The 10,346-nt window shown below is 38.1% G+C and overlaps 2 protein-coding genes across 3 annotated transcripts; one reads left to right on the top strand and one right to left on the bottom strand.

Moving 5' to 3' along the window:
• Nucleotides 1–3,546: 3,546 nt before the first annotated feature.
• PGN (Tetratricopeptide repeat (TPR)-like superfamily protein) lies at nt 3,547–5,758 on the top strand. Its single transcript, XM_079063850.1, has 3 exons — nt 3,547–3,572; nt 3,684–4,323; nt 4,394–5,758. Exons 2-3 carry the CDS (start codon nt 3,742–3,744, stop codon nt 5,570–5,572), a joined length of 1,761 nt encoding a protein of 586 aa, XP_078919976.1. The 5' UTR covers nt 3,547–3,572; nt 3,684–3,741; the 3' UTR covers nt 5,573–5,758.
• Nucleotides 5,759–6,856: 1,098 nt separating this feature from the next.
• LOC145128779 (pentatricopeptide repeat-containing protein At1g08070, chloroplastic-like) lies at nt 6,857–9,315 on the bottom strand. 2 transcript variants are annotated; one of them, XM_079063584.1, is made up of 2 exons: nt 9,049–9,220; nt 6,857–8,944 (listed from the first exon to the last, which is right to left on the bottom strand). In XM_079063584.1, exons 1-2 carry the CDS (start codon nt 9,079–9,081, stop codon nt 7,073–7,075), a joined length of 1,905 nt encoding a protein of 634 aa, XP_078919710.1. In that variant the 5' UTR covers nt 9,082–9,220; the 3' UTR covers nt 6,857–7,072. The 2 variants fall into 2 exon arrangements, with proteins under 2 accessions (XP_078919710.1, XP_078919708.1); XM_079063582.1 differs by having other exon boundaries at nt 6,857–9,315.
• Between the last annotated feature and the right edge of the window lie 1,031 nt (nt 9,316–10,346).

The raw sequence follows: 10,346 nt of genomic DNA, 5'->3' as shown, positions 1-10,346 counted from the left end.
TGAAAACTCTAATTCTTAGGGTTTGTGGAGTATTTAAGCATCTTATGGACCATTTCTCCCATCTTTTTCCAGCCTCCAAGTCCTTGGGGTCATTTTGGCAAAACCCTAACCTCCATAAGTGTGTTTTGTGAGCTAAGAGGTGATCCTTGTGTGTTTGAAGAGGAATAAGTTGCATCAAGAAGCTTGGGAACGTGGAGCAAGGCTTGGATATAGAGTTTAGGCTTCCTTTTCTATCATCCAAAGGTATAAAGTTCATACCTTTATGGTTGTTTTGCTAGATCTCTTGTTGGGTTCTTTTATGCTTCCTTTTTGGTCACAAATGCTCCATTTTGAGCATGGCATGTTCTGGATGATTTGAGTTGTCCTTTCAGACCCTTGGAGGGGTCCTTAATCATAAAAATGAGGTTCCAATGGCTAGAAGTGTCCCATGCATTTGGTAGAAATGTCTTAACAGATTAAGACCTTGTATTAAGAACTTTTGGACATCTAAAGTCATAAAGTTGGAGACTTTATGACTCTATTGTGCATTTGGACCATGGATCTGAAGTTTGGGTTTAAGTGCTTAAGCCATTAAGCACTTATCATAGTTTTGGTCTCTGCGAGGGTATGACCTGCGTAGAAGGGGGTACGCCCCACGTTCAAGGTCAAACGCCCCGTAACCAGTCAATGCGAGGCTTGCGTACGCTTTGCGTACCTCCTGAGTAGGCCTCGCGTACGTGACTGTGTTGAGCTTTTTCGTTTTGGGCTTCGGTTTTGGGTTTGGTTGCTTTGGGTTGTGTTGGGCCATATGGGATTTAATGGTTTGGGCTTTTGGCTTGCTAGATCTTCTTGAGTGAAGGCCATGGATGGAATTAGGCCCAATTTGGAAAATTGGGCCATAATTGGGCTTAAGGAGTTTATTTTGATGTTGCGCCTTTTGTCATTAGTTGGGCCTTGGCTTTGGGCCATGTTTAAGGAAGGGTAAAAAGGTCTTTTACCCTGAATTGGACTCATAGTATGAGTCAGTAACTAGATGTTGATGGATTGTCATTTTGGTATCTGTTAGCGCGCGTGTGATAGTGAATCTGCAGTCAGAGATTGTTTGTGGAATCAGTTGCTGATGGGGTGTTGTCTTGATGTTGACGGTTCGGGGATTTGGCAGCCAGCAGCCAGGGATCGTCTGTGTATTCGGCAGTGCGATGTGAGTTCCTCACTGTACTTATGGGTCGAAGGCACCAATGCCAACCCTTTTTGGATTGTTATCCTGGTTTATCTTATGATTGAGTGTTGTTATAATCTGTTAGATCGGTATCCTGGTAGATAGGATGTTGCTATGCTGTTATGATTTGTTAGATTTGTATCCTGATAGATAGGATGATGCCATGCTTAGTGATCTTTAAGATCTGCTTGTTTGTCTGTTGACTGCTTATGTGTTTAATTGTTATATATATATGTCGACATGTGTGTGTGTGGTTGGGTTGAGGCGGTCATGCTTTGTGTTGAAGGCCAATAGACCCAGGGCAACCCGGATAAACTAAAGGCCTGTGAGGCGTTCCAGTCAGGCCAAAGGCCCGACGAGCGGTCCGGATAGGCTGTAGGCCCTGCGAGGCGGTCCAATCATGCTGAAGGCTCGGGAGCGGTTCAGATAAGATGTAGGCCTGCGAGGCGGTCCAGTCATGCCAAAGGCTCGGGAGCGGTCCAGACAGGCTGTAGGCTCGGTGAGGCGGTCAAGACATGCTGAAGGCTCTGTATGCATGTTGTTATTTGTATATGTTATCGGTTTGGATGTTGGTACTTTGGGGAAACTCACTAAGCTTCGTGTTTACAGTTTTGGTTTATGGTTTCAGGTACTTCAGTGGATCATGGCAAGGCGAAGGCGTGACCGTACACATCCTCGCGTTTTGGACTTATGATTTCTGGGAAACTCTGATAATGTGAACGTTTTGAAAACTATGTTGAAAAAGGTTCTGATTTTTAAATAATGTTTTGGAATTAAAGGGTTTTGTAAACACTTCTATAGAAAAATGGTTGTTTTGAAAATTTAAATTTTATAAATATTTTGATGTATGTTACAGCTATAATGTTTTAACAATAAAAAGTTGAATGTACAATGCTATAATTTTGATAAAAATTTAAAATTTAAAAGTTGTAGCCTTTACAAAGTACAACGCTTTAATAAAAAATATATCAAAACTAAAATGTCGTAATAAAAAGGATTGAAAGTAGATTAAATAATACTTTGTTAATATGAATTAATTATAATTAAATACACTTAATTAGTTGAATATTTATTTTTATATCAGGAAAATTGCTAGAAGCAACATGTAGTCTGTTATGGACATACCATCATATATGAGCACCTAAAATTGCCTCTGCAAGAAAATGTCACACTCTTAAGTCTCAAATTGGGATAACGAATATACATCATTGAATCAATTTAGGATTGTGTTTTTTAAGTATTGAAATAGTGATGGTTAAAATTTGATGTTATGCATTAATATTTCAAATTTGTTTTTTATAACATAGGGGTAGATTTTTTCTTATTGGGATCTGATTCTTTGTTCACCTAGTAAGAGAATGTAGGGTGTGCTTGGCACGGAGCGTTTGGGAGCTTCTAGCTTCTAGCGTTTGACACAATGTGTCATTTTAAACAAAAAAATATCGTTTAACACTAGATGCTTTTAGCGTTTGGTTTAAAAAAAACACTCAAAATTTAAAAACTATCTCACGCAGCGTTTAACAAAACGTTATCAGCTACCAGCTTCTCGTTATCTGCTAGTTTTGTTAAACACGCTCGTAATAGTATTATGCTATATTACACAAACTATTAGAAGTACAATGATTTTTTCAATATTTTTTTGTTGTTTTTTTACCTTGTGATATGCAAGTGTTGCTATTATTAAAAATAAAATACAAGTAAAATGCTATTATGAAAATAAATAAAAGTATGATACGTAAAAGATAATAAAACCGATCCATTGCTTTTATATCGCTAACCGGTAACCAAAAAAATATAAGACTAGTTCTAAGGGTCCGTTTGATAGAATCTATCTGGGAAAAGTTTATTGAATGAGAAAGAAACCATGTTATTTGGTTGTACATATGATTGACTGTGCTGAATGATAAATAACCATATTACCCGGCGACGAAGTAGGGAGCTTGGTGAGGAGGCGATGATGTCTGATGAAGAGCGCGCCGAAGAGAAGAAAGAAAGAGGCGAGGTTTGGGGCACAATTGTCTTTCCAGTCAATTCAGTCAGTAAGATATGATTTTGAGGCTTTGTGGGAAAGACATATCTTATCGGGAAAAACCTATTTTTTTATTGCAAATCAAACAGTCTTTCCGGCCTATTCAGCCAGAAATATCTGTTTAGAACTGGAAAAATGACTATCAAACTAGACATAAGTGTGATAAGTATGATTACATATGTTGGTTTGCTATCTATTAAATTATTTTAGACTTTTCACAAAGTATTTGGGCTGGGCTCTTCATAAGATGGATTGTACTAAAGAAAAAATAAATAAGCCCAACTGTCCTTTTTGGTGGCGTTTTTGGAAAAAACTTATGTCTCATGTCTCCTTGATCGCAGCACTGTAAGTGCAAAAACCTTTAAAATTTTTTTCATCTTTTGTGTTTCATTATACCCCCAACCAAAAGGTCTTACTTCCGAGATTTTCACTGCTACACTCGACGTTTTCCTGCAGTGGAAAAGCTTGCAAGCCACACACAATTGATCACCATGGGAATCAAAAAAGTGCAACCATGAGTTTCAGAAAACTGCCCAATCAAATCCCTCTACTAATTCGTAACAAACCTCAATCAAACCCACAACCTTTTCAATCAAACTCTCACGCCAAACAATCCACTAATCTCATCAAGGCGTACTTCAATAATGGCCTGCTCAACCAGGCACGCCAACTGTTCGAAGAAATGCCTGACCGAGACGTAGTTGCATGGACAGCCATGATTTCTGGGTACACAACTTGTAACCACCACAACTCTGCGTGGATGATGTTTAAAGATATGACGAGGGAAAGTTCCGATCACCCAAACGCCTTCACCTTTTCAAGCGTCTTAAAGGCTTGTAAAGGAATGAAGTCCCATTGCTGTGGTGCTTTAAGCCATGGCCTTGCTTTGAAGCATGGACTTGTTGGTGCCAGCATATATGTCGATAATGCCCTTTTAGACATGTACGCCACTTGTTGTGTTAGTATGGAGCTTTCTCATTCCGTGTTTCAAGAGATTCCCGTGAAAAATCAGGTGTCTTGGACTACACTTATAACCGGATTCACTCATAGAGACAATGGGGTTGCAGCCCTTGAAATATTCCAACAAATGTTTATGGTATGTAAATTGTAAATTGTAATAACTGATTCCATTCCATTCCTTCCTCATTCCATTCCTTTTTCAACAGGAGGAAGCCGAACAAAGCCCGTATAGTTTCTCCATTGCAATCCGCGCATGCGCAGGAATCACCTCTCACACATACGGAACACAAATCCACGCTTCCGTGGTCAAACACGGGTTTGACCGTAACATTCCCGTATCAAACTCATTACTCGACATGTATTGCAAATGTAACCGTTTCCAAGAAGCCGACAATTGTTTTAAAGAAATGAACGAAAAAGACGACATCACATGGAACACATTAATATCCGGATACCAAAACTCCAATCCAATCAAGTCTCTACACTTGCTTTCACAAATGGAGCTTCTCGGGTGTCACCCAAATCACTTCACATTCTCGAGCCTCATCACCGCGTGTACTAATCTCTCGATTTTGACCTCCGGTCAACAAATTCACGGAAAGATTTTCAAAATCGGACTCGATAACAATTTGCCATTAGCGAATTCGCTAATCGACATGTACGCAAAGTCCGGTGACATCGAGGATTCCAAAAGGGTATTTTCGGAATTGTGTAATCGGGATGTTGTTTCGTGGACTTCGATGATGATTGGATTCGGGAACCACGGGTACGGAAACGAAGCGGTTCGGTTGTTTAACGAAATGGTGGATTCGGGTATACGACCCGATACGATTGTATTTATGGCAATTCTTACGGCTTGTAGTCATTCGGGACTTGTTAATGAGGGGTTGGATTACTTTAAATTGATGATTAATGAGTATGGAATTATCCCGAGTAGAGAGATTTACGCGTGTGTCGTTGATTTGCTCGGGCGGGGCGGGCGGGTTGGGGAGGCGTATGAGGTGATACAAAGTATTCCGTTTAAGGGTGATGAATCGGTTTGGGCAGCTTTCCTTGGAGCTTGTCGGGCACACGGGCAGCTGAAGATGATGAGTGCATGTGCCCGAGAGGTGTTGGATTTGAAGCCTAGGAAATCGGGGATTTATGTGTTGTTGGGTGATATGTATGCTTTGGAAGGTAAATGGGGTGATAGGGTGAAGATGAGGCGGTTGTTGAATGAATCCGGGAATAAGAAAGTTGCGGCCAGGAGTTGGGTGGAGGTTCGTGATCGGATTTATAGTTTTGTTGCCGGAGATGGAGACAGGCGTGATTCGTATGTGGGGCCCATTTACGAGGTTCTTAGCGTGTTGGGTCGTCACATGGTAGAGAAACTTGAAGTTTCTTGAGTTTAAAATTTTCATTTTTTTTTTCTTATGAGGTAGGTATATTTGATTTTTTTTACCTAATTATAATAGTAAAAAAGTTTTGTATTTGGATTACATTTCTATAATTGGGTAGTTTTGTCATACAATATTGTACTGAGAAATATAATAATAAGCAAATCAATAAGAGTATGATGCTCAATTATGTTATGTATTCCTTGAAGAAACATCGAAAACGATGGACTCCTTTAATATGCCAAAATATTATTTCAGTCAAATAGAATTAAAATAAAACATTAAGATTGAACTAAACACCGTATTGGGAAAAAAATGTTAAATGCAAGAAATAACAATGTACTTTTATTGATTTGGTTATTATACTATTTTTGCTTCTTTCTATTACAATGTTGTATTATGAAAAAAAAATTACCAATCTGATAGCTATATCATCAAATACAAAACAATTTTTATTGCTATAGTTAGGTAGATTTTTCAAAATATAAGGGAGGAGGGAGTCGTTCCCTCCCAACCCACTGAACCCACTGTCACATTAATTTTTGTCTCTTCTTTTTCTTCATCTTTCCCAACCCACAACACACGGAAATCCTATCTTTTTCAACCCACTCAACCCACTCAATTTAAAAAAAATACAAAACAACTATGGTACAAGTTTTAAAACACATGGCACAAGAGAAAATGAGAGAGAGAAAGTAGAGAGAGATGATGAAGTGGGTTAGTGAAACCAATTAACCAACCCGTTGAAGCGGGAGTGATACCGTCGGTAACTCTATTGCTAATTAAGATTTTACCTTTGATTGTTTTGTATTTTTTTTTAATTGAATGGGTTGAGTGGGTTAAAAAAGATAGGGTTTCCGTGTGTTGTGGGTTGGGAAAGATGATGAAAAATAAAAGAGAAAAAATGATGTGACAGTGGGTTCGGTGGGTTGGGAGGGAATGACTCCCTCCTCCCTAAGGGGTAAGTTGCATCCTCTGAACTACCACACCAAACCAAACCCGCTCTGAGACCCATCACATGGGGTGAGTCACGGAGCTTGCTGAATCACGCTTCCTTACCAATATATTTCATAGGCTCTTCCACTTTTTTATTTTATTTTTATTTTTAACGTGTTGTACATTAAAAAAATGTACCAAGTTATAGCATTGTACTTTCATTTTTCTTTTTATTAGGACATTATATTTTGAAAAATCTACATAATCATAACATTAAAAATTGTTTTGTATTTACTATTTAGATGACATTGCTATAATTAGTAGATTTGTTAAAGAACTATGTTCTATTATGAATAAATGAAAGTATTACATTGGTATTTCTAAAGATTAACGAATAAAAGTTAGTAGTAGCAGCAATTAGCCAAAAGAGAAATGCTTCCTTGTTATCCTCGTTATAGAAAGTTAAAACCCATCCATGATTATCCCCAACAACCGGTCCCACATGACACAACCAATATAGGAAGGTGATGCCTAGGCTTGAACATGAAACCTTACATTTGGATTCCCATCTCCTTACATACAAACATTAAAAAACTCTTTTTCATTTATGTCAAAAGAAACCTCATTCGTATCCGATGAACAACCCACCATTTTCACTTCTCCACTAATTATATCCAAAGTTTCCACAATCTCACGAATACGAGGATGTGTCTTATCCCCAACAAGAAATTCATGCACTACACCATTCTCTTCAATCACACTACACCCCGGCATTTTATCAACTCCTTGTTGAATCATCAACTCTCTTATATCCGAAACATAATCCCAACTTCCCTCCGAAGCATAAATATTCGACAATAAAACATGAAACCCATCGTGGTCGGGTTGAAGCTGAATCAGCTTCAACCCGACCCTCTTTCCCATTTCAATAGCACCATGTTTCTTACAAGCACCAAGCAACGCACCCCATGTAGCTACATCGGGTGCCATTGGCATACTATCAATTAGCTTTTCAGCTTCTTCAAGAAACCCTGCACGCCCAAGAAGATCAACCATGCATCCATAATGTTTGATATTCGGCTCAATTTTGTGTATATTGATCATGCAATCAAAGTAGTGCCGCCCTTTCTCCACCAACCCCATATGGCGGCAACCACCAAGAACCGCCACAAATGTTATCTCATTAGGGACTACACCAAATCTTTCCATTTGTGAAAACATTTCTAGCGACTTCTCGACCTCTCCATTCATTGCAAGCCCTAGAATCATAGCGTTCCATGATGATACTCCTTTTTTCTCCATATTATTAAAAACCTCATTTGCACTTTCGACACACCCTAGCTTCATGTACATGTCTATAAGGGTAGTACCAAGAATAAAATTAACCTCTAAATTGTTCTTTTTTATATACGTGTGAACCCATTGACCTTGGTCAAGAGCAGCTAACTGTGTACAAGCCGAGACGACACTAACCAAAATGGTCTCATCTGGCTTAACGGTTCCATGAACCATCATCTCATGGAACAAGGTTAGAGTTTCATCGAATAGACCGACTTGGGAGTGTCCGGATATAAGTGCACTCCATGACACTACATCTCTTTCAGACATTTTATCAAACACCTCACGGGCTTTATCAAGTGAGCCACTTTTTGAGTAGCAAGTGATCATGGAGTTCCAAGAAATAATATCTAAGTGGGTGCTTGAATTAAAGAGTTTTTCTGCAGCTGATATATCTCCCCAAGTTGAGTACATGTGAATCAAAGCGTTTTGGATGTTAACATATGATGCAGTTCCTCTCGTTAGAATTAATCCATGGATGGATGCTCCTGTGCTCATAACTGATGATTGAGTACACGCAGAAAGAACACTAATCACTGCAACTTCGTCTGTCTTGATTCCAATTCCATTCATTTCGATAAACAAAGTCAAAGCCTGTTGATGCATGCCGCTTTGCTCATAGCAACTAATTAATGCAGTCCAGGAAACGAGATCTTTCTCTTTCATGTTGATAAACAACTGGTAAGCTTCAGGGACACGTCCACACCGACCAAACAATACGATCATGGAATTTGATGCGATTATATTCTTCTCAGGCATCTGATCAAATATCAGCTTTGCTTCTTCTACATTACCCATCTGAACGTACCCAGCCAAAATTGAATTCCATGTAACTGAATCTCTCACAGGATTTTCATCAAACACCTTCCGTGCATCCACCATATCGCCACAGACACTATACATATTGATCAAATTGTTTCGTACATAAACATCGGAATCGAAACCCATTTTCACTACATGGTTGTGTACCTCTTTCCCCTCCAAAATTGAACACCTGGCGATGCACGCTTGGATTAGTAGAGGATAAGTATAGCTATCCGGATAAACATTGTGCTTGTTATTTAACATCAACTCGTAAAGAAAAACGGTCTCTTTTGGATGGTTTGTCTGCAAGTAAGCACGCATCATGGTGTTATAGATAAACCCATTTGAGCTCTCGATGTGATCAAAGATTTTACGAGAGTAGTGAAGATTAATGAATGAGGATTGACCAGTAGAGAAGTTGAGGATCCTGCTTGCTGCATATGCGTCTTTTATGAATCCAGTGACGATCATTTGACAAATAATTTGGTTGAATTGTTTGAAATTTTGACATTGTAGCAAAAAGGTGTCCACGATTGACTGATTTATAGTCGTTTTATACACTGATTTGTAACTAGAAGCTGATTTAATCAGATGTGCAGTCTTCATATAAATTGGGGGAGCGACAAAAATGAAAAGCTTGACCAGTGGCCCCTTCGCTGCCAACAACGAACCGCAGGTTAAGTAACAATAGATTTATGTGTATATATCGAATTTGTAGAGGGTTAGCATTTTTTTTAAGGACAAACTAACTATCCTCGTAAATATCACCTATCTTTATCTCTTAAGATATCTTTATCTCTTAAAAGACTTGAACCCATCTCATCGGAGAGAGTCGCTCGTTACCGTTAGCCCGAAAACCCTTGGTATAGTTTTACATCACATGAAAAGATATGGATACTATGGGAATTGGGATATTGACATAAATGAAGTAACAATTTATCGAAAATATTTTATAATATATCTTGAATGACAGAAAAATAAAAATAAAATATTATTACATTACAACATTATGTATTATGTATTTGGTTGATATTTTTAAAATATTTTCTATATATTTATAACAAAATTACATAAATGGTCACTATGATTTAGCAAATGTCATGACTTCAGCTAATGTTTTTGAGGAACATGGTATGTCGTTTCTAAAACTTACATGTATGGTCTTTAAGCAAGATGAAATGACTTCTTTTTCCTATTTAATTTCTTCTATTATTATTATTTTTGGTTTAATTTCAATTATAAAAAAGAAAACAAAAATACCACCCCTCATCCCACACAACTTTTCTCTTACATTGACTCATCTCATTCATTTCTTCCCATCTTCCTCATCTTTTTCTCATTCGGTGCTTCCCCTTCATCCATAACTTGCACGTACACTCAAAGGATTTTGATTATGTCAGATGAACCTGTAAAACTCAAGCATCTCGATTTTGTATCAAACGAAGCATCTAGAACCAAATTCCTACAACTATCATCTCATTGGTAATTTAGATAGACAAAATTAGGAAAGGAGATGAAAGTGAAGCCAAGCATGGTCGTAAGCATTGCTTTGACGGTTGCATCCATGGTAATTTAGATAGACAAAATTATGGGATTTTGGTGAGAAAGCGAAAGGGGTTAGAGTAGGAATAAGGTGAAACATAAAGTTAGTTGATCTATGTAACATCTCAAAAATCAAAAGAAAATTTTCCGTTTTTAAAGTACT

The sequence above is a fragment of the Lactuca virosa genome, chromosome 8, assembly GCF_052849685.1.
Source record: "Lactuca virosa cultivar CGN04683 chromosome 8, Lactuca_virosa_CGN04683_v6, whole genome shotgun sequence".
In the NCBI taxonomy this organism is placed as follows: domain Eukaryota; kingdom Viridiplantae; phylum Streptophyta; class Magnoliopsida; order Asterales; family Asteraceae; genus Lactuca; species Lactuca virosa.
This window is presented reverse-complemented; position numbering and strand designations above follow the sequence as displayed.

Coding starts and splice junctions, on each gene's coding strand:
- PGN (XM_079063850.1), top strand. CDS start 3,742: ATGAGTTTCAGAAAACTGCCCAATCAAATCCCTCTACTAATTCGTAAC. Junction 4,324..4,393: donor TATTCCAACAAATGTTTATG/GTATGTAAATTG, acceptor CTTTTTCAACAG/GAGGAAGCCGAACAAAGCCC.
- LOC145128779 (XM_079063582.1), bottom strand. CDS start 9,247: ATGAAGACTGCACATCTGATTAAATCAGCTTCTAGTTACAAATCAGTG.